The 23,990-nt window shown below is 44.8% G+C and overlaps 2 protein-coding genes across 3 annotated transcripts in view; one reads left to right on the top strand and one right to left on the bottom strand.

Annotated features, from left to right (window-relative positions):
* The window catches only part of MAN1B1 (mannosidase alpha class 1B member 1), a 24,330-nt gene extending 13,362 nt beyond the window's left edge, over positions 1-10,968 (top strand). For both annotated transcript variants that reach the window (XM_050334331.1, XM_050334332.1), the window contains exons 10-13: positions 1,940-2,060; positions 3,827-4,024; positions 4,320-4,451; positions 5,319-10,968. In XM_050334331.1, coding sequence (XP_050190288.1) covers positions 1,940-2,060; positions 3,827-4,024; positions 4,320-4,451; positions 5,319-5,522 — 655 coding nt within the window. In that variant the 3' untranslated portion in view covers positions 5,523-10,968. The remainder of the gene's footprint in view (positions 1-1,939; positions 2,061-3,826; positions 4,025-4,319; positions 4,452-5,318) is intronic.
* The window catches only part of DPP7 (dipeptidyl peptidase 7), a 23,385-nt gene continuing 10,314 nt past the window's right edge, over positions 10,920-23,990 (bottom strand). Inside the window, exons 6-13 of the mRNA XM_050334340.1 lie at positions 22,408-22,489; positions 20,598-20,764; positions 19,399-19,459; positions 14,259-14,377; positions 14,019-14,175; positions 13,659-13,723; positions 12,757-12,827; positions 10,920-11,725 (exon numbers count right to left, since the gene is read on the bottom strand). Coding sequence (XP_050190297.1) covers positions 11,584-11,725; positions 12,757-12,827; positions 13,659-13,723; positions 14,019-14,175; positions 14,259-14,377; positions 19,399-19,459; positions 20,598-20,764; positions 22,408-22,489 — 864 coding nt within the window. The 3' untranslated portion in view covers positions 10,920-11,583. The remainder of the gene's footprint in view (positions 11,726-12,756; positions 12,828-13,658; positions 13,724-14,018; positions 14,176-14,258; positions 14,378-19,398; positions 19,460-20,597; positions 20,765-22,407; positions 22,490-23,990) is intronic.

The raw sequence follows: 23,990 nt of genomic DNA on the forward strand, positions 1-23,990 counted from the left end.
AACAAGAGGAGTTTCACAGACAGCTTGCTAATCAAGCAAGTGTCAATAAACAACTGATAAGAACTGCACCTTTTCATCTCTGACAAATACCAGACGACCACTTACCCAGCCACCGAACTCAAGCAACAAACAAATTTACATCCGAAAAGCCGATGCCAGACACCACTTAACATGTACTTAACAACCACGAAGGTGTATAAAAAGAGACACTGACTTCATTTCGGTGTGTGCCTCGGCAGGGCACTGCCCTCCAGGCCACCCAGCGCTGTTTTGCTTTATTATCGCTTGCTTAATAAATTTATCAATGTTTAATTGGAATTGAGTTGTCTAAATTCTTATACTAACTTATAACATATCAGTGTGAGAGTTAGGTGAGCTGTAAAACTTTCTGTTGTAGTTAGTTTGCTGCTTAAAGAAAATTAACGTATGTTCAGAGTCAACTGAACATATCACTGTTTTTAAAAGCAAGCTAAGCAGCAAGAGGGACCTGTGGTAACTTCGTGTAAAACCAGTAGGAGAGTTAGGATTAGTCTCAAAGCTCCTTCTCCACAGAGGGCTTTTCTTCCTCAGCTCATCAGATGTAAGGCGTGTGACAGCGGGAGATGAAAATTAAGTCTTTGCTGTAGATATGGAGCATAATTAGACACTTCTGAAATACTGCTGATATTTCCTTTCACCAGCAATGTCTATGTTTGCTCTGTGTTTGTTAGTAAAGGGTAAAAGGAGACTGAAGTTTGATGTTTGTATAAATCTTTACTTTAATTACAGAAGCACAGACTGGTTTGGGTTGGAAGGGACCTTAAAGCTCATTTCATCCCACCCCATGCCCTCGGCAGGGACACCTTCCACTAGCCTAGGTTGCTCCAAGCTCCATCCAACCTGGCCTTGAACACTTCCAGGGCAGCCACAGCTTCTCTGGGCAACCTGTGCCAGGACCTCACCACCCTCACAGGGGAGAATTTCTTCCTAATATCCACTATAAACCTACTTACTTTCAATTTAAAGCCCCTTTCTCTGTCTCTACTTGCCCTTTGAAAAAGTCCCTCTTTAAGTCTTATACATTTCTTTTGTCTGCACTGCAAAAGTGGAGGAGAAACTTTATAAGGAGCAGAGGAATTAAAGATTTTGAAAAAGGTTTCCTCCAAAACAAGACAAAAAATCCAGCATTTTTTGTTTGCATTATAAGCTAATTATGTTGGACTTGTTCATTTTGAGAGTGTCAACATGCCTCTTAGAGACTTTTCTGTGTATCAGAGCAAATGCCTTTCTTCAAACAAAGTTTTCTCACTGCTTTTTCCAAGCTTTACCTCAGTGTAAATGGAGAATCAGTGTTTTCGGGACCACAATGGTATTTTGAGAGCCTTGCAATGGAATTAATCAACAGGTTGTTTTCCACATGAAAGCTCTTAGAAACAAAGGAAAATCAAATTAAATACTGTGAAACAATGTTTCACAAAGAGAGAGGTCAATTGGAAAAGATTGCTCCAAATCTTTGAATCTCCCCCTTTGGATGGAGGTACTAAAAAATTGCTTGGATAAAACCTCAGGCAACCTGATGTAACTGAATCTACCTCAGAGCAGAGGGATGAAGTAGAGATCTCTATGAGGTCCTTCCCACCCTAGATTTTCTGTGATTTCAATTACTTTACTTCCATGAATTTTTGAAATAAAATCTGGCTATTGCCTAGAAACTGTTAGGGATGTTTTCTTTAATACAGAAATAAGGCTTTGCTTTTTATAGTATTGCTACATGGTAGTAACAACCAATTAATGTCCAGTTAATGGTGACTTTGAGGGTTTTTTGGTCAGTTCACATTTAGTTAAATATTATTCTTTAGACCAAAATAACAGTCTCCTAAAGGATTGTGGTGATCAGCTATAATGAAATATATTCTGACTGTGTGTACGTGAGCCAACTGGGAATGATTTTCATTCACAGCCTGTTGGAAGACTATATGAGAGCCATAGAAGGGGTGAAAAAGCATCTTCTTCAGAGATCAGCCCCCAGGAAGCTTACTTTTGTAGGAGAGCTTGCTCATGGCCATTTCAGTGCCAAGATGGTAAGAAATACAATTGCATTTAAAAAAAAAGAACAAAAGAAAACAGAAAAACCATCACAAAATTTAAATAAAACCCAACACACGGCCAGGCAAATGCAAAGCTTTTCCCTCTCTAAAGAGAAAAACTATCACCCTAAACCAACAAAAACCCAAACCCCAAGACTATATATACATACACATCTATGTCTCCAGTGTGATGGCAGTACTGAATAACTGCTTTGTACATACTAACCACATGTGCAAACCAGGGACCTTCTCTCTGGGTTAGTCTAGTAAATCCATTTATTTTCCTCTAAAATTGAACATTTTGGTGCTGGAGTTAAATTTTCTAATTTTCTTTCTCTTTTTTTTTTTTTTTTCTGTTTTTTTCGGTCATGAACTTCCAGTGTCTGAAGCTGTTGAAGCAATGCCTATTTTATGTATTATTCATTTTCCATAATTCAAAAATATACATGGATACTTGCAACCTGGCTTTTCAGATTTGCCTTTAAAAGAAGGTGGTGATCTAATATTGTGTTATGGGGTTAAAAAAAAATCTGATAATTTTGGAGGTTTCTGTCCATTCATGACTTTTTTTTCTTTTCCAATTGTAGGGTTCTTGAGTAAAACAGTATGCTGTTTGCTGTGGGGAACATTGATTAATCTTAACTCCCTGCTCTTAATATATGCATCCATAGTCTTTAAAATGCATTTAAAGATCTTGCAGTTAAAGATCTCATACAATTATTAAAAATCTCATGCAAGTGCAGGCATGGTATGTGCTTGTGGCTTGTCTTAAAGGCAAGTGTTGTATTGTTAATGTATGTGTAGCCTTATGCATACTTTTTCAATACCTGAAGTAAGGTTTAGTGAATTGTATTATTTGTTTGGTTTCTTGATGTAATATTTTTTAGATCCTCAGCTCTAGTTTTCAGCGTGTTCTTCTTTGATCTGAATTTCCCAAAAGCTTTCCAAACCCGATGTGAGTGGCACTAGAGTCTGGGTAGAGGGGGGCTGCTCCATCCCAAGATAGGACAGAATTGAAGTGAGACAGATGATGCGGCTTAGGCATCTCCATGTGTCAGTACACTTTCTTCTGTTCCATGGAGTTAGAATTTTGGTGTTTAATCTATTATTACTTGTTGAAAGGCTGGATAGGTCTCTTACATTTGGCCAGCTGGAAAAGTGGGGAATGTTTGACTGTTTCGTTTATGTTGACCTTTACAACCCTCAACTTTCCTTTAGGACTGGACAAAGCTTTTGAAGACCCATACAGGGGCATCAGAATGGTTTCGCTTTTTGGGTGATGAGACCTGAACTTTCATTCTGAATCTTAAGAATAATTTTAAATCCCATATGTGACATCAGTCTGCAGTTTTTACAGTTTATATCAGTGGTGGACAGAATGAGGACAACCAAACCTTTAGCTGGTTCTGTTGACCCCATGCATGGGCTGATATGGAATATATTGTATGCTTCTGGTAAACCAAAAGACACTCTCCTCCCCCTCACCCTGACCTGAGACCTTTTTTCCAGCAACTTGTCATAGAAACACAGTCTGGGATGTTTTCCAAATTAATGAGTTCTCTAGTAATGCTGCCTGCTTCATGCTGCATTACATCAGATTATTAAAGACTTATCCTCAAGTTGTAGGTACCAGAAATGTGTTTTGAAGAAGAGAAGGAATAAACCGAGAAAGACAGAGATGCACGCACACACACACACATACATGCAAACACCTGTTCGATGCATAACTTCTCTGCTGTAAGAGTTGTCTTGTCATGCAGGATCACTTGGTTTGCTTCTTGCCGGGTACTTTGGCACTGGGAGCCCACAATGGACTGGATGCTGATCATATGAAATTGGCTGAAGCCCTTATAGAAACCTGCTACCAGATGTATGCTCAAGTAGAGACAGGCCTGAGCCCGGAGATCATACATTTCAACCTCCACGCGCAGAAGGGCTACAAAGATGTGGAAATCAAGGTGAGCAGACAGCTGACCTGAACTCCAGTTCCATGATTACTCTGTAGCTCTGTTCTGCTGTTGAACTCTGGCCAGATATTGGTGATGGGGTCTGTTGTGGAGCAGTTTACTGCCTTTCCTTCTAGTTGTACCCTGGGCTTTGGTTTTAATTACCCTGGTAGTGTATTTAGAAGCTGAATTATGCATAGCAAACTCTTAGGAGTAGATGGAGATGGGAATCACTATCTTTCTCCCTGCATGTCTCCTTGAGGAAATTGCCTGTCTGAAGTGCTCTTGCCTTTTTTTCCTCTTGCAGCCTGCAGACAGGCACAACTTACTGCAACCAGAAACTGTGGAAAGCCTTTTTTATATGTACAGATTCACTGGTGATAAGAAATATCAAGACTGGGGCTGGAAAATCTTGCAGAACTTCAATAAATACACACGGGTAAGGCCAAGTGACCTTGTTCTGTCAGGACTTTGTTTGCTCATTTGCTTTCTGACACCAACTTTGGAAACTTACTATGTTTCAAGATTCATCAGATACCTGTGGGGAAATTTGTAAGAATATCCAGAAAAATTGGTTTCTTACAGTTTGAGATACACTACTTAGTCCATATAGGGAAAGAACTTGTATTGCATTGATTAAACAGTGGAATGTAGAAGCTGTAAGCAAGACTGCCAAAGTGTCTCTACATCTTGGAAGCTGTTTGAATCTCTACTGTGGTGGTTTTTAGAATTCAGAAGCTGAGAAGGACCTGGCGGGATTGAATGAATCCTCTGATTAAAACTGCCAAAGGAAAAAATGGGCACAAAATGGCATTAATGGTTTGATAGAGGGGTTTTGTATTCGTTCTGACTACAGTACTGGTTGAGATATCACTGATATGCTGTGAAAGTGTGGCCTAGATGCCAGTGATCATCAAATATCTGTGGTCTGTTCTGAAATGGATATGGGGCTTGGGCCAACTCTAATCTAGAAATTGCTAGTTCCTTCCTGTATGTTTGTCCAAAAAATTCAAGGGAATGTTCCTTGTGATACCTCTTTAACTTAAGTATAAATGGATATTTTGTTTCATTTTATCCTTGCGGTTTCTTTTAAAATGCAATGAGTTGGTGTTTTTCATAACTGAAGCTCTGTTACGTAAAGGAAAACCAAGTACAAAATGAAAAACATGCTGATCTGTTTCCTAGCATTTATCTTCTCCAAGTGCATCTGGATGTTAGGAAGTAAAAAATAATTTATTGTAGATTATATAAAGATACAAATTTCTGGTTTAGACTTTTTTGTTTGTTTGTTTGTGTTTTGGCACAGGTTCCTACAGGTGGTTATACTTCCATTAACAATGTCCAGAATCCCAGTAATCCAGAGCCACGGGACAAGATGGAGAGCTTCTTCCTTGGGGAAACGCTCAAATACATGTTTCTGCTGTTTTCAGACGACATAGACTTAATCAACCTTGACAAATACGTCTTTAACACGGAGGCTCATCCACTCCCTATCTGGGCGCCAGCATAGACTCTGCAACACTGGACCTTTCAGTGGTGGCATTTTTATCTCCAAGTCACTTTACTTTTCAGGGTTTGAGGAGAGATGCTATATTGCACCTTTTTTGGCTACAAACAATGAACAAAACCTTGGGGAAAGCATCTCTGGTTTGAAGAAATCATGTCAGTCTTAAATCCCTGGTTCTGGGATGAACAAACCATATGAAGCTGGTTTCCCTAGTACTGATGATGAGGTTCAGAGAGTAATTGCAGTGTGGACCACGACATTCATGGGGCTCTGGTGACCCAGAACTCAGTTATGTCAGTCTTACTAAATGCTCGTTATATATTGGAATGCAGCGACTCAGCTTAGGGCACAGGGTTGTTTCTGGAGAGCAAGAAAAAGCCTACAGTTTTTTGGTTTATTCTGGATTCACTGAAACACTGGATTACAGAGCCATTCCTTTGTCAGAATGTGACAGTAGTTCACGTGGAAAGTGGAATAAACAAGAGCTGTAGTGCTGTCCCAGGCAGAAGCAAAGCTGTCAGTATTGCTGCTGATATTCTGATCTCATTCCAAACTCACAAGCTGTGCTGCACCACCTTAGGAGAAGGAAGAGGCAGCAGAGCATCCACTGTATAGTGTCTTAGTTTTTGTAGAGCACTTTGAACAATCTGTTCAAACTGGGGCTGAAATGAATGGTGAAAGGGAATTTGCTGCTGGTTTGGCTCAAAGTGGTATATAATTTTTTAGAGGCATTGCAGTTTTTTTACTTACCTGCAGGAATGCAGGAGATAATGTGAAATGCAAGTGAAACTACACATGCATTTTATATATTATTTGCGTCAGTTAGACTCAGGTATTCTGACTGAAAGCTGCTTTCTGAGGTTGGGTACTGGGAAAGCTTGTGAGCACATTAGTTATCAGCCTCCTTCCGTCCCTTCCTGTCCAGATATCACGAGGTGTTTGTTGACTCAAAACAAGCTTACAATTGTACAGCATAGTTTATGTTATTCATAATTTCTTGGGCTGTGGAGAAATTTTCAATTTTTTTTTTTCCTTAGTAATACATCAGTCAGAAGTATTTTCGATAGTAGTGTTAAAAGCAAACAGTCTAAAAGTATTACAGCGATTTCAGATCCCAGTAGATTTAGAGAAATCGATTTCAGTTGCTTCAAGACTGAAAAGCAGATCCAGATTTTTTAAGACTCTTATTGGAGCCCTGGGATCTTTCATTTTTATATGTGCAATAGATTTTAAACCATGAATTTGGAAATGAACTTTCTTTAGTGCTTGTCCTTTTGGATCTGTAGCTACTTGGACAGTGCTGTATTCACAGATAAGATCTTAGAAATGTACTTGTTCATATTTCTGGAAGAGGTGGTTCTCGCTGAAGTGCCCTTTCCCCTGTGGCAGTGGGTGTGATGGGCAAAACAGGTATGTGATGGCAACAGGGAAGGCCATTCCCCACTAACACTGGGGCCACTGACAGAACTGATTGACTGGAAAGGCTGAGGGAGGTATGTGAATTTTTTAGTAATTATAACCTTTGATTTGTAAAGTAAGATATGTCTTTGTTTTATGCTGATCCGTTTTGTTTGCTGCAGTTACAAGTTATCCTTGGGACCACTATTTAAATCTTTTAGAGAATATTTATCATTCCGTGTACTAACGATAGCTTATGGAAATGGAGAACTTTTACAAATTATTACTGAAATGGAATGTTACAAATTATTTAAATGCACCTTTTTTGTTATCAAAGGTACCCTGGGAGTGGCAGGACACAACAGGTCAGTGCAGAGTGCTAATGTTCTTCCTGCTCATTTGCCAGCAGTAACCCCTGCAATGAGCTTTTCACATACATGTGCAGTGGAATCCAATCACTGTGGCCTTTGGCTGCACAACTGATTGGTTGCTAATACTTTTGTTTTCTTTGACAGAACAGCAAATGAGGAAGGTGCTGTTGAAATGTGGGAGGTAACACCCTCAGTGTTTTTGTTTGTGGAGCAGATTTGTGCTGCTGAGGAGCTGAGCTTTGGCTAAAAGCTAATCTTAAAATTGGAAATTAAAAGAAAAAAAGGATAAATTCAGTGACACTACGCAGGGCCTGGTGACTTGTGTTGCTTTGGCCTTGTGCCTTTGACTGAAGCTAGTATTGAGCCCTTAATTATGACTGTGCTATGGATTGTAAAACTTGTGGGGTTTGGTGTTTCACCCATACAGCTGCCTGACTGAGGCAACAGAGACATTTCTTAGGAAATGGAATACATATAAATGCTTACCAAAAATATTCTGGTTTTGAAGTCTTACACTAGTCTTAATGTAATTGATTCTACAAATGGGACTGCACGAGTCTGCATTATATTATTTTTGCCTTATGACTGGTTTGAGAGTAATAATTCCCTAATGAGTTAAGGAAGGGAGAGAAGAATAAACCATCACTTTCCCAAACACATCCTGTCTTTTAGCTGAACCTTTTGGTCCAACTGATTTCTACCTAGTTCTTGTTGGGACATGGAATCTCTGCAAACCATGGCTTTATTGTCCTCAGTCTTTAAACCTGAAGTTCAGATTGTTCAGTTCTCGCTTCCCTCGAGAACAAATGCTTGTTTCAGACCCCTGTATCACCTGTGAAATGGCACAAACTAAAGAATCTGAACAAAGCTCATCTGTTCTTCCTGTTCTTTTGCAAAGGTCATTTTAATTGCTTATTTATTTTTACTTTCTTAACTGTTGTGTCAGGTCAGTCTCTGAGCTCCACAACCCATCTCTATTCCATGATGTGCTCCCCCAGCACAACAGAAACTCGAAAGTTTCCCTTTGAGCACTCTGTGGTTCCTTGTTCCAAAGCCTGAACTTCCTGGTCCGTAACCTGCTCTGATGCTTCAGCGTACTGGGATGCTCTTGGCTTAAGTGGAATGTTGTGGAAAGGCCACCACTGAGCCAGGGATTCTGTCCTGCACAAAGAGCTGCAGTGGTTTCTCTCCAAGAGCTTGAGTGCCTGCCTAATTATAATAGATTTGGGAGTCTTATACTTGGGGCTTTGAGCTACAGCTTAGGAAAAAAGTACAGACCTGTTTGCTCAAAGAAAATTCAGCAGATGGATGAGACACAGTTAGCATTTAATCCCTGAACTTCTGAAAGATGAATTCTCATTACAGGTCATAGAAACTGGCAGTTTTACCAGGTGCCTGGTGTTGGCTGAGAGGCCCCTCGTGTTTCACAGGACTTTCCAGTAACAGGATGCCAAGTTCAGGTACACTTGTATTTACTCCTCCAAATACCAGACAAAAAGTACACCTTGTTTGCAGTTCCATACCAGTGTGATGTTGGCAGTGATGAGGGATGAAAACAGGAAAGGTTTTTGCAATAACACAGTTTTGTGACTTCTCCTTCACTTTAGGACTTCCCTTCAGCTGTGCACTCCTAGAAATAGCCCTGCAGGGAAGTCAGCTCCTGATTTCCAGTGCTACACTCAGTATATTTAACCAGACCAGTAAAAGTGACAGAACAGGGTAGCTTCATGAAGCTTGTTGCTTCAACAGAAAATTTAAGATTTTTCTGACTTTGGATTTATTAAGAAGGGGTTGGGGTTTTTTTGTCTCTGAAACATTGCTGGAGATTGCTGTCCAAGTCTGGAGGCTTCCACTGAAATCTGAGTTCCTGTTCTGTGTCACGTTCCCACGCTGGCCCCATGCTGGCCCCACGTTGGCAGGTGACGATGGAACAAATGAGCCTTTGTTCAACAACCCCACACTGGGTTGTTGAGCACAGAGGAGGGGCTGCAGCCATGGTCTGGTCTAGGTCACTCCTAGACACCCCATGTTGGCACCCCATTTTCCTTTTGTGAACCTCAAGTTGAGCCAGGAGCAGTGTTCCCATGATGCTCAAGAGCAGTGACTGCTGCTGTGTGGCTGTGGCTCTTCCCTTCAGCTCAGACAGCACCACACAAGCAGGGTTTTCCACTTATCCCACGCTTGCTTGCCCAAGGCTTCAACACATTATGGATGTTGGTGGCACTGGCTTCAGCCTTCTGCCATGATTTCTTTTTTAACACTGCTCATCTGTCCTGGAAGTCCACATGTATCATGTTTATCTCTTTGACATGGTGTCTGAAAACCTTTTATTCATCCATCCATATCAGTCAGTGGGTGTTCCTCACACTGTGTGGATTCCTTTGGGGCAAGAACTATCTTAAAGTAGGAGCTCAGTGTAGTCCAGTACAAGGAGATTAAAGAACTTTTGCCCTTCTGGAAGGTCAGCAGACACCTGGGCCTCCTTTCCCTCCAAAGCCCAAACCCAACCCTGGCTGCAGGGGTAACTTGCAGTGATTTCCCAAAAAAGACTCTCCCTGAGCCTGGCTGTGTTCCTGTACTGCTGGGTTGGTGTCACTGGGTGCCTGCTTGTGGGACTCAGGGGTGCTGTTAGAAAGGGAATACAAACAAGATGCAATCCTTGCTCTCTGCTTTTTTTTTTTTTTTTTTTTTTTTTTAATGTGCTGCTAATCCTGAATAATGCCTGGGGTACAGAAAAATCTGAATTCCAGAACATTGAGGGCTCTAAGCATGGAGGATGAACATGAGTCCAGCACCTCACTAAGGCTGGATGTGGCACCCTTGCATAAGCCACAGCTGGAGCAACAAACACAAAGCCTAACTTGAGCAGGAGCAGAAGAGATGGTGGCAGCTCTGAGCAGGGCCACTGCAGGCTTTCATCTGCAGGAACAGAGGATTTGTGTCTTCCTGAAGATGTAGTGCCACTGGCAGTCTTACAGAAGCTTTCTTGGGGACTGGAGTTGACTAATTGGGTCTTCCTTGTTGTCCTTCATTTACATGTATCTGAAGTAGCTGACAAAGGAATGGATCCATCTGTTCCTGCTCTCTCCAGCATTCCTGGGGGAGTGCTGGGGGGGATGGGGCACAAGCTTCAGCCTTTTGTTCTATAGAACAGGGCAGAGGATTGTGGGTCCTGTGTCAGCACCCTAATCATTGTGAAATATCAGCAGTGGCTCTGGGAAACAGCCCTCCTGTGACCAGGGAGGGCCCAGCAGAGCAAACACTGACACAAAGCCTGTTTGAGCAGGGTCAGGACAGCGGAGGCACTGCTGTGACTGTGCTGCACAAGCAATAGAAACCTGTGGGGACCCAGGAGATCTCTCCACTAAAGTCATAAAATCACTGTAAATGGATTAACTGAGGCAGCAATCACTGTAAATGGATTAACTGAGGCAGCCAGTTGATTACTAGGGTTTAATCTTTTTGCAATTATGCTAGTAATTATTGGTGCATAGTCATTCCAGTAGGTAAGAATCCATGTTTCTGTGCAAAGGTGAGTTACTGCATTTCTCCACCTGGGAAGGTGAGAAGGAACCCTTTTTATCTTCTTCGGTTATACTACCAAGCCATGGAATTATATCACACACTAATAAACTTTGATATCACACACTTTAATAAACTTGTAATTTATTTTAAAAAGCTCTGAAGATGTCTCAGTGGAAGTGTGCTTTACTGGTCACCAATACACAGCCCTTGAGTGGCAGCATTGCAGACCAGGATTAGTTTGTGTCAGTCTTCATCTCAGCAACGGGAATCTCTTGGGCAAGTTAAAACCAAAACATCCCAAACCCATAGCCCTGGCTGAGGCTGACAGTCTGTTTTAGATAACTGGTCACCAGTGGAGCCCCCTGTGTCAGTCATGACCATACCTCTGCTTTTTCACTAGCCTTTTAATACTTTTTCTCTAAAAATAATTTAGCTTCAAGCTTAAGGTGCCTCATGCAACCATCCTGTTCAGAGGTGTGATGGTTCTTGGGCCTTCAAGGCAAGCTTTTCTTATTCCTACCCTTTGTAACAGCTCATTCCAAGCAGGCAAGCATGGACCCTAAATAGTGTGGTTTTGGTTGCAGTCAGTGATTTGGCCTTTTGCTTTTCTTTTGATACTCAATGAGGTGCAGGTGGGACACTTTGGAAAGGGGAATTTCCACCATCGTGGCAGAGGAGAGAACAGCGTCCCACCCAGCCTAGACCCAGCTCAGCAGGCTGCTGTCCCTTGGGGCAGCTGCACCACCCAGGGGACTGTGGGGATGGAGGGCTCACAGCTGGCTGCCCGCTGCAGCTCCCATGTGCTGCTCCCGTGCCCGCTCCTTGCCCGTGGATTTCACCCAGCCCTGGATGATCTTGGCTTCCAGCCTGCGCACTTGTGTCACTGATGGCGGGTCAGCGGGGTTGCTTCCCCTGGGGAGAGCAGAGCAGCATCAGGCACGGGGCAGTAGCTCTTTGCCTCCTGCACAGAGCCTGGAAACTGAAGGACAGTTACTGACTGGTTTGTGTTTCACATTTAGGCAGGTGGGCAGCAACCCTGGGCTTGGCCTTGCGTCACTGGCTGCTTCCCCCTCTGCTCCAGGCCCAAAGGCTGATGGCAATGCCAGGGGACACCCGATGACTTTGCATGACTGATCGCTGCAGGGTGTCACACACTTGTGCCAATCCCTGTGCAAGAACCTGATCTAGTGACAGTAGGTGAGCCAAGTGCCAAGTTCTGCCACAGTCCAGCATCCCTGGTGGGTGGAAGAGCTCTGTGCTGGGGAAGATTGCTCTTCCACAGTGGGATGCCAACAGCCTAGTATCCAGTCCCCTGTAAGTACTCCCCCAGTGCTGGGCACTGGTTAGGCCAGTTTTGGGCCCCTCATGACAAGAAAGACATTGAAGAGCTGGAGTGTTTCTAGAGAAGGCCAATGGAGCTGGGGATGCATCTGGAGCACAAGTCTGATGAGAAGCAGCTGAGGGAGCTGGGGGGGGTCAGCCTGGAAAAAGGAGGCTCAAGGGGGACCTTCTCACTCTCTGCAACTACCTGACAGGGTGGAGCTGGGGGGGGTCAGGCTCTTCTCCCAGGGATCAAGTGACAGGGCAAGAGGAAACAGCTTCAAATTGAAACAGGAGATCTTTAGATTGGATATTAGGGAAAATTTTTTCATGGAAAGGGTTGTAAGGCATTGGAATAGGCTGCCCAGGGAAGTGTTAAGTCACCATCCCTGGAAGTGTTCAAAAAACCTTGGATGTGGCAGTTGAGAACATGGTTTAGTAGTGAACGTGGTGGTGGTGTTGGGTTGATAGTTGGACTTGATGATCTTAGAGGTCTTTCCCAACCTCAACAACTCTGATTTTGTGATTCCAAAGTATCTCCTCATTCTCTGGGCTGTGGCTTGCTGAGATCAAACACCTGGGGCATCACGATTCTGTCAGCCAAAGGAGAATTCAGTACTTACCGGAGATCAAGGTGATGGGCACCTCCTTTAACAGTCAGTGCAATCAGTGAAGGGCTGAGGCTACTGTTTATCTGGAAGCAGAAAGAGCAGAGGTCAGCTCTCTGCAAGTTACTGGGTAGAACTGAACATCAGTTCTGAAAACTGGAACATGATCTGGGAAAGACTGAGGAAAAGCATGGCTGGTATCATGCACACAGCTAACAGTCCTAATGAGCCAGATCACCTGTCCCAAATGAAGGGAAAATTTACCTCAGAGTGGGAACTGTCAGCTGATTCCAGCCCTGGCAGTTGGAAATATATCTCCTTTGGGCTCACACCCCCTAAGCAGCCTGTTGTTCTTGCAGCTGGGATTCCAAGCCAGCCTAGAACAAGGAACTGCTGCATTAAATCAGGAGCTCAACTACCTCAAAAACCAGTTCTGGGTCATTTTTGGTTTTCAGTTTTAAACTTGAGCTCTGCCAATACTCTGAAGTTTTGCTGACTCTAAGCCAAAACATGCCTGGTTTGAGGCACTGCTCACAGCACCTGGCTTGGTCTCACCAAGTGTGCTGAGACTGGAGAGAGCCAGGAGCACCCAGCCAGCAGCACTGAGACCACATGTGGACACAGAAACACACTGGGTTGTGGTTCAGATCCTGGGTGTGGGGTAAAGAAGGTCCTGCTGTGTCTGCACTACCAAACCCTCGTTTGTTCCATCAGTGTTCCTGATGGACAGATGGACACTACTCTGTGTCCATCATTAGAGTCCTGAGGCTCCTCAGTGGCTCAGCATAAAACAGCTGCTCACAGAAACTCAAACAGGCTAAAACTGGATTGCCAGCGTTGCTCTGAAAGGAAGAAGGAGTGCTGTGTTACCTGCAAAGGCTGCTCTGTGTTCAGGGTGCAGGAGTACACATGCTTACCCCACCTCCAGCCCACGGGTCCAAGTCTCCGTTTGAAAAAATGATGTTGCTTGCACTTCTCAGGTCTGAAATCCAGAGAGAGAATAATTGAGAGGTCTCCTTCCTGTGCAGTTATCCAAGTGTATGTGGCCAAGAACAGAAAACACTGGAGAATAGAACAAATTCTTGTTTTTAGGATTTCCCCTTCTGTCCTAAGGGGATACAGAAAGCTCTGTTTGGCTCAAGTGAGCACAAGGCTGTGACCTTCTGCCAGGACCTGTCAGTGCACTGTGCCTGTCCTCACAGGGCTTAGCTGGGCAGAGGGTGACAGGCAGACAGCTACAGGGAAACACAAAGGAATGAGCAGTCAGCACAATTCACCTCCTCCCCAGAAGTTTGTCTGCAACCAGTGTGGTCGTGGCCTCACGTGCCACTTGTTCCAACAGTATTGCTCGCGCATGGCCTCTGTGAAGGGCATCTCAGGGAACATGTCTGTCACATTGTTGCTGTTGAAAGTTAAGTTGATCTCGGTGCAAACCTAAGAGAAGCACAAAGGCTCTTATGGGGCGGGGGGATAACCAGGACAGCAGCTGAAAGCTGTTGTTGTCTCTAACCCTTTACCTGGTAGTCCCAAGCTTCTGCATCCAAGCCGGTGCCACAGCCCGTGGGGTCAGCACAGGACCGGTACAGCTGGTATATGTCGTAACATGGTGCCAAGCCAGACGAGTTGTAAAACACCCCTGCCAGGTGGGAACATAGCACAAAGTTGCTTGTAAAACACCCCTGCCAGGAAGGGACACAACACAAAAGCCCAATTGCCCAACACACAAACTTCGTGGCCAAGAACAAGCCAAGGTCTGGCTGCAGGACATGCTTTGTTTCTGTTGCATTCACAGAGAAGAAGGGACTCCCAGGTGCTCTCTTCTGTCTCTGCTTGTGCCAAAAGCCAGCAAGTGGTTCACTAGTCCTTGGGACAGCCCAAGCCCCCAGGAGCAGACTGTGCACAGGATGTTGGTTGAATGCTTCAAATTGAACAGGACAAAACTGCTGAGACCTTCCCAACCTTGCCCTGAAAGCAGCTGTGTCTGAACTGATCAGCTTTAGTCAGAGGGCCAAGGGTGGCACATCACGGAGGGGATTTTGCTTGACTGCTGTTCACAAAGGGAAGGATGCATGTGCAGGCTTGCCCAGATGAAAGAATAGCTGAGCAGGCGGTCAGGGAAGCATGGCCAGGAGCTGCTCAGGAATGAGCTGCTTTCTGTGTGGACGGGCAGTTACCAGGTAAGAGGAGGAGGAATTCAGCTAAGCTGGTGGCTGTCTGCTGCTGCCAGTGTTAAAAGCAAACCTCACAAACACTGTGGATTTGTGTGCTAACCAGCACCACTTGCAAACAGCCCCAAGAGCTCTGCATGGCATCCAGTGCTTTGTGCTGCAGGGCCCCAGGCATGGGCTGCTGAGGAGGAACCTGCTGCAGCTGCTGCCTTTTAGATGGCTCTGCAGGGTGGACAGAACAGCCTCAGCCCCCTCGCAGCATGGACCCACTGATTCAACTGCAGAAGGCTGCCTAGGAGGTGCACAGAGGGGCTGCTTCAGGGCTGCCTGCCACCCAGAGTGATGCTGCTGGGCTTGCAGGCCAGCAGGGCAAGGCTCATGTCTGACACTTACGTACCAAAACTCCTGGAAGGGCTCAGCGGCCTTTGCTCACAGAGCGTGCTGTGTGACCTGACTCTGGAGGCAGAAGGGGTTCGCTTTCCAGTCCACATGATAATTTTGGCTTCAGCAAGCAATTACTTCAATATGCTGTTTGTTGGAAAGTCAATGGGAGCAGGGAGTTTAGATGGTAACATCCAGATGAGGGCTGTCAGTGCTGCAGGGCTGAGAAATGTTCTCAACTTCATTCCTCCACCTGCAGAGAACCAGACCAACACTCCCCCATCATATCACGCCTCAGGCGGCATCACTGTCACATCAGGCTTGCTGGGTTCATGATAAAGGAAACTAGTGTCTCCACATCTGTTTGAACACCATGGGGCTCAGGATGCCAGAGTTTTGATTCATGTTTAGCAATCAGAGCCTCAAAAGAGACTAAGTAAAATACCAGAATGGCACATCCTGGAAGGAGCTTTCTTCTTGGGAAATAAGAGGATTGAGCTGAGCAAGGTACCACAGGGACCTGCTGAACCTGGCATGGCCCAAGCCCTGCCTGCTATCTGCTAAACCACTTATGGCCAGCTGGGAATCCCTGTAGTGATTTTAATCAGATTAACTTCAAATGCACAGTTTCAGCAAAGGGAACATCTCTCTGATGGCCTGTATGCTGTAGCCTCAGGGGCAGGAACACCACATCCAAACTTGTACGCCAGAAGTGCAGAAGGATAACGGAAGAGCTGGGACTCAGGTTCAAGTCCCTGCTTTGACCCAGCTGGCCCATAGTGCCACAGGCAGCTCATTTCACCTCTGATGGTCTCAATTCCTACCAGACAGCAAAGCCAAAACTGCCTCACAGAGCCTCAAACATCCCATATGATCTAGGCTGGGTAACACTATACCCCTGGGGTATAAGATCCTACCTACCCATCAGCATTCCTTTCCTTTGGAACTCGTGGGCTAAGCCGTGGGCAAATTTGAACTGGCCACAGCCTTGACCAAGCATGGGAAAATTAAGAGCATTACTGCAGGATTTAAAGACAAGCTCCATGCAGACAAAGTGTCTGTGCCCAGGTGAGCTGGGGTTTATGGCCAACCTGGAATAGCATCTTCCTATTTGCAAAGACTCAGCAGGCTGGAATTCAACAGGCTGTGTCAGCTGGAATTCGATAGACAGGCAGCTGGAGGCATTGACCCTTCCCATATCAGCACCTTCCTTCTGCAAGGAGCTTTCTGTAATGCACCCATGAACTACACAAGTCAGTCAGTGCCTGTTGGGGAGAGGCTGCCAGCAGCACTGGGAGATGGGCTCCGACCTTCTCTCGGACATCCAAAGCTCAAAATGCTCTTTTCTTTCAAAAGAAGAAAAAAACCCCGTTTGGATTGCTCATGCTGGAAAAAAATTCCCTAATTAAAGCTGTTCCTGGTTACCCTTGAAACACCCCACAAGTTTTATTAAAAAATATTTTGAATAAAATATTTTTAATTTAATTTGATAAAATAGTTTTATTCAAAACTATTTACAAGAGTTGGAACTGGTTTGGGTTAGGTTTTTTTTCTCTTTAGAATACCTAAGAAGCTCTGGTTTTATATTTCACACTGCATCAGCTCTGTAGAATGGTGTGAATTTTAACCTGAGCTCCTTAGGCATTTTAAATTAAAAAAAATCAGCTCTGCTAATGTTTGCTTAAGATTTGCTGGATGTTGGGGAGGATGATGGATAGATTTTCAAGACTTATGCTTTCCTTCTAAAAGGATTCTCTGGGGGAAAATCCTTAAGAGACACCTGCCTTGCTTCTGCTGCTGATCAGCAACAGCACCATGACTTTCACTCACTGCAATCATGGCATGGCCTCAGTCAGGGACAAGATCTTTTGCATCAGAGGAAGGACACTAAGAGGAGTAAGTTAATTTGCTCTTATAATCCCCAATATAATCCAAAATAGGCCTTGCTTTATTCCAACAGGTTGACCAGTAACTGTTATTTTTGGTCCTTCGTGGACCAGCTCAGTTGCAATTCAGGAGCTTATGGAAACATTTCTGCCATTACAGTCACATGCAGCAGAGCCTATCCTGGTGTCACTCTCTATTTGCCAGAGTACATTTCTTTTAAAGAGAGAACACATGCAGTGGAAGCACAGCCACTAACACAGCAAAATCCAAGTGTTAAACTGGTCAAATTTCTGCCCCAAATACACTAAACCCCTGATAGCCCTTGTATGAGCTGAGAGGGGGGAGAAACACTGGCAAATGCAAAGAGGAATGAAGGCATTAGCCTAATTTTAGGAAAGACAAGCTCAAGTCCTGGAATGCAAAGGAAGTCTTTTCAAACCTGGATTTCCCATCTCTGAAAGGAGGGAAAGCAATGCCCAGCCCTCTGGAAAGAAGAGAGCTGACAGGGACTGGAAGGCTTACTCTAGAAGAGTCTGGTTTCCCGAAGGTAAGAAACTGAGTTTTCAGAGATCACTTGGCAATTCCTATATCAGAGGGTAAAAGCTCAGGGTCAGGGCCTGGCTCCACTTTGCCATGATGGGTATGTTTTTTTTGGAAGGAATGAGTCTATAATAAGAAACTGCACAATAAGGCTGACAAATTCCTCCAGATGACACAAACTTGGTTGCTGCTCCCATTTCAACGCAATATTGCCCTGTTTAGATCAATTCTTTTGTAATGGGTTAAAAACCCAGACAGCAGGTAGGGCTTGGGCCATGCCAGGTTCAGCAGGTCCCTGTGGTACCTTGCTCAGCTCAATCCTCTTATTTCCCAAGAAGAAAGCTCCTTCCAGGATGTGCCATTCTGGTATTTTACTTAGTCTCTTTTGAGGCTCTGATTGCTAAACATGAATCAAAACTCTGGCATCCTGAGCCCCATGGTGTTCAAACAGATGTGGAGACACTAGTTTCCTTTATCATGAACCCAGCAAACCTGATGTGACAGTGATGCCGCCTGAGGCGTGATATGATGGGGGAGTGTTGGTCTGGTTCTCTGCAGGTGGAGGAATGGATTCACATCAAGGAGATGGAATTATTGTCCTGTAAGCAGTCACTGGACAGTGCTAATGCTGTCCCCATTCACCTGCTGCCAGCTCAGCATCACAGCCCATGGCACTACGCTCTACCTGGCAGGAGGTGGGTTGCTGCAGCACATGCAGAAAAACAACAGTGTTTTTTCCTTTATGATGTAGAGGGGCAGGTATGGAAGAAAACCAGTCCCCTACGTAAAGCTCTGATTGATGATGCCTCTTGCATGATTAAACTTCCCCCAGTGAATGAAGGGAGACAGAGAGAGGCATGAAGTGCTCCCCCACAGCCAGAAGAAAGAAATCCACCCTCAGCTTTGTTCATCTCAAAGAAACAAGAGTCCCAATCTGCCTCACAGGAGGAGTAGGATGTGAATATGTCCAGTAGATCTGACAGTCTTTGCTAAGACATTAGTGTTTTAACAACTCTTCTAGCTATCAGCCAAACATCTTTAGCAGTGATTTGGTATCGGTACATTTAGTTTCTCATGTACTAAAGTACATTAAACCTGTAAGAATTCCTTAAATCAATTCTTTTTTATTGTTTAGAACCCATTTTTCTGAACAATGACCAAGGTAGAACTCACTTTCAATAACCAACTTGAGAGATTTTTATGAGGAAGTCTTCAAAAGTTCTTTGAATTTTCTCTCTATTAATAATTTCCTTACAAACACTACTGGCTGACAAAATAAGTACTCACAGAGATAAATATACACGATATGTTTTCTTTCCATTGGATTAAGACCACAGGACACTGTGATGACAACTTTGTCCTCAACAAGCTGACCTCAGAACATGCACTGAGCCTGTAACTGCTGGAGTCAGAGCAGGGGTAAACTTTTAGAAAAGAACCAATTATCTCAGAAGTCCACATCTCATGGACCAGCTATGGGGCTGCAGTGCCTGAAAATCTGACAAGGATAAGTTTGGAAAGGTAGAGAATGAACCTATGGGAATCACCATGGGGCAAAACATCCCAGTGGGAGATCAGTCCTACCAGCTCCCCTGACACAGAGCAATGCAACAGCTCTACTGACCAGTGCTTCTACAAAACACAGTGTTGCATAAAAGACAAATTGATAATATTAACTCACCGACAAGAGCAGCCAAGCCTTGAATTGGATCTTTGTGGGCAAGAATTTGTTCACAGCCGACCTGGGTGAGACAAATTACAGGCAATGACAGTCAGAACAGTTGCCAGTCTCTGCTCTAAGGAAGGGCTAAGCTGGAAGATTCATTAAAATTGCCATTTATACATTCTGTGGTTCAGCAACTTTCCAAGGATCCAATGAAACACGTTTTGAGGTTTTTATCTTCCTCCTTTTTAACACCAAAATACATAGAAACAAGGAGATGGGGCAAGGCCAAACGGTTCCTTTACCAACTTAAGCAGCTATGGAGTGATACACAACAGTTCCTCCTACAATCAAAATATTTTAATGCCCTTTTCAGAGGGTGAAGGGAATGTGCAGAATAATTATTTCCATTTTACAGGTCACTAAACAGACCACAGAAGGGAACTGGAGCCAGAGGCAGCATCTCCTGAGTCCCAGTGCAGCAGAGCCTGTGTGATCTCTTGAACAGCATGCCTGTTGCTCCAAGTAGGAGTCACAGAGGCAAATTAAGTCCCATGGGCATGGTATGCTGGAAGCCAGCAGGGAACAGCAGGCTGTCAACACACCATAAGACACCCAAGAATTGCAACAGCAACTGGTGCTCTGGGATCAAAGCTGGGACCCTGCAAAAGCAGATAGTGTCTGAGAGGTCTTTGTAAGCCCCCCTGAGAACCTGGCCCTTTTCCCACACTTTGCCATCTCTGATTCTCTTGAAAATTCACAGGTTCTGCAGTTCCCAGAGCAGCAGATTTTTCTCTGCATTATACCTATGTCACCTTCCTATGTGACACTTAAAAAGGAGATGATTTGTAGATCTCCATCCCTACCTACCAAGAAAAACACATCTATGAAAGCATGTGGTTTGAGATGGGCTACAACAAAACTATTTTTTTCCTAAGCTGCAGGTTTTTAATGTTTAAAAGTTGAAGTTAACTAGCTTACACAGGCTTTCGTGTCTAAGATAAAGGCAGAGCAGGGTAGGAGCAATTCCAGCAAGCCTGCCTTCACGAGCATTTCAAACACAGCAGTCACTGTCACAGACAAGTTTAAAATGTGTGGATTAACTGCCAGAGTGGAAGGGCTGCAACATCCACCACTACCTCTCTGTCTCCATCACTGATGGGGTGTGCCTGACAGTGTCCTAAGCTCCAGTCACCCCCCTGCACCCATGTCCTCACCTTCACTGGACTGGCAGGGAGGTGACCCATGAAGTCAGTCTTGTAAGGGTAGTCCATCATGGCCATCATGGTGAAGGCATTTCTAGCAAACCCAAACAGCTGGTAAACATCCTCCTTGTTAGAGATCTTACTGCATGTGGCCATTTTGCTGCTGATCTCATCATAAGCTGCAGAAGCAAGAAAAATCAAAGAAACAAACTTCAACAGCGGGAAAGCAATACCAAGCTTCAACATCTTATTTCACTCAGGAGTATGGAGATGCTGTAACATCTTTCTACTGGAAAAAACACATTGCATCTAAATTTACACAGTTGGATGTTTAGGCACAGCCTCTCTCTGCAGTGTTACAACCTCATGTGGCCCATGGCCCACACTCTGCCCCTTCTGGAGCCACTGATATCTCCCTGGGGAGCACACAGGAATCAGCACCTGCTGGGACAGAAGTGGTCCTGGCTGGCACAGCAAGCAGAACAGCTTGGTACAGCCTGTCCTTACTGGTGCCCCGATGGCTGCTCCTGCTCACACCCACAGGCCCCCTTTCCCTGGCAGGAGGGGAAAAAACCAACCAACAAAGACACAAACTACAGTGAAAAAAAAACCCAACCAAACCAAAATAAAACCAACAAAAACCCACCAAAAACATGCTCCTAGGGAGCAGGGTGCATTCTGCACTACGAACTGCCAAGCAAGAGCAGTCCTCACAAAGGGCTCCTGAGACATGCCTTCAAACCTCAGTGGGCTGCACAGGTCACCTGGAGTCAGGGAATTAATCTTTGAAAATGTTCCTTCAAGATGCACCTTCAAGATATACCTTTCCACTTTTGCTGGGGAAAGCTGCTCCCTTCATTTTCATTTTCAGCCTTCACATTTTGGAGTCACAGTTTCTGTCCCCATCCTGCTCTACAGCTGACTACCAAAGCCCAGCTGTCTTGCTTGGAGACCCAAGGTCTGGGACCTCCTCTGGATACTCACTTGAGAGTCTAAGCCTTAAATATGACCAGCTCATCCCCTCTGTTGCAGGAAGCACAGCCCCAGGCAGACCTGGAAGAGCTTGGCTAGGTAACACTAATGTTCTTACTGTTGTGACACAAAGCTAAAGAGTGTTTTGGACCCTAGGCTCCTCTGGCAGCTCCAGGACCAGTGGCAGCAGCAGCAAGGAGGCACATGACTCCTTGCATGCAGCACCACAGACCAAGCCTTGAGACAGACCCAGAAGTCACCACAGCTATCCCAATACCATGCAGGGCTCCCAAGAGATGCTGCATGAGCTCGTAGCATCTAGTCCAGCCTACTTGGGAGCCACTGCAGAGGCCTTCACCATTCTCTGTCCTAACTGTTCACAGCTGGAGATGGAAGGGACTTGGATGATTGCTTCAGGACCTAGACTGCTCTCCATATATTTCTTAGATCTATCCAGTGACTTGACCACAAAGCTGTCATACCCACCTGAACGGCTTTTAACAGCGTGGGTGTTGAGGACAAACATCTGATGACACATGTGGTTTTACTAGTATAAAATACTGGGGGTTTTCCCCTGCAAGTGTTTTTGCACTTTTGTGCAGACCCCCACAGAGCCGCTTAATGTTTTGGTGTCAGTTGCTAAATTTAATGCTAACTGAAATTGTTAATTAATTTAATAAATAAAAAAAAAATCAATCATGCAAGCAGAAAGAGGCAGCTATGTGGGCATTTGCTTCAATTTAGCTGAACAAACTTAAGAGCTAGCTGAGGTAAAGCTGTATCAGCTTTTTTCCTCATGGCTGGGACTGCTGTCTGCACTTGAGAGCTGTCTGCAGGGCTCTCTCCTTACCTCCACTCAGGCACAGATCCTTGATCTGCTGGAAAGCTTTGCGGACAGCTGGGACACAGCCTAGGCTGGACTTCTGAAAATCCTGAAGGGACAGAAAAGACAGGTTGACTGTAGGGAATGGAGATTATATGACCCTGGGAGAAACTTCAGGGGAACTTGGCAAGATAAAAGTAGACATGGTGAGATGTATCTTTGTATGTGGGAAATTGCTTGGGAGTCTTTTTCTTGTGCTCAGTGAATGGTTAACTAAAAAGTAGATCTAGAGAACAGGAATTTCCTGCTGACGTAACGGGGTATATAAACCACAAAAGGACCATGATGAACAATTCCATTACACCACACGGGGTCCATGCCCAAGATGTCACGGGTGACGGTTTCACAGAGGAGATACTTGTAGAGGCTGCAATAGGAAGAAGTGGCAGAAGGACCAGGAAATGAGAGGGGTACTGGCCCCCTGGTCAGCACCTCATCTGCATCTTCAGGAGCAGTGACACCAGTGCCTTGTCCTCCAGACAGTCATCACATCCCAGCAGAAGCCAACACTCTGCACGCCTCAGGCCAAGCAGCAGCTGTGCCACCAGGTTGGCTGGGCTGTCAGACAGAACACTCTGCACTTCATGGAGCATCAGACTGAACACGAAGCAGCAAGAGGAGACATGCCTTGGCCAGGACATGGGGAGAGTGGGCCAGGTTGCAAGGTCTAGAAGGTTTTTGTTGTTATTTTTAAACACACAACAGAGTCCTTCCAACCACACTTAGAGTGCTTTTTCAGGATCAGTAATGGTTTTCCCTGGAGCCCCTGGTGGTCCAGTGGTAAAGGCGCCGCGCTATCACCGCGGAGACCCGGGTTCGATTCCCGGTCAGGGCCACTCCCGGGCAGGTGGGGCTCGTTAGCCCTTAAAGGCAACCCACCTACGTCCTAAGGACCTCGCTGCCACCGTCCAAGCTCGCTTGGCCCCGGCAGATGAACCTTAGGATTAAAGGGTGGGCTCAGTTCCACGCACACTGTGTCTCACCTAAAAAATCCAATGCGCAGGCTGGAAGGTGGAAAGACTTTCCCCGGATCTTCGCTCGCGAAGACTGGCCATTATTAATGGTTTTCCCAAGAAAAAAGGACACAGTCATCTGGCAGGTCACTGGCAGGTTTAAGAAAAGCAGGTTTTGGTTCTGTACCCCGAATGCATAACTGACTTCTCCATGGCTCCTTCTCATAGACAAAGTTATGATTGAAGAGCTGTGGCTGGCTAATGTGGAACAAGTAGTTTCTGTTATTGAAGGCTCTAGTGACTCTAGTTGTTTCTATTCTCTCAATTTGTAAGGCAGATTCAGATCTGCTGGTAACCAGTTCTTCATAATAAGAAGAATTATTAGGGTTCTTCCAAGGTCCCTTTACCCTGCTAGAGCAATGGTTAAGTAATGACAAGTAATTAGCTAGGCATTTTTCTTATAAAGACCCAGCCTCAAATAAAAAATAGATTTGGGACCTTTCTGTTCTTCCTAACTTTGCCTTTGTCCGATAACTGTGCTTAAAGAAATCATTGTGGGGTTTTCCACAGTTTACCTGGGCATCCCTTTAGGAGTTC

Source organism: Myiozetetes cayanensis, unplaced genomic scaffold (genome assembly GCF_022539395.1).
Source record: "Myiozetetes cayanensis isolate MyiCay16 unplaced genomic scaffold, myiCay2020 scf52, whole genome shotgun sequence".
Taxonomy (NCBI): domain Eukaryota; kingdom Metazoa; phylum Chordata; class Aves; order Passeriformes; family Tyrannidae; genus Myiozetetes; species Myiozetetes cayanensis.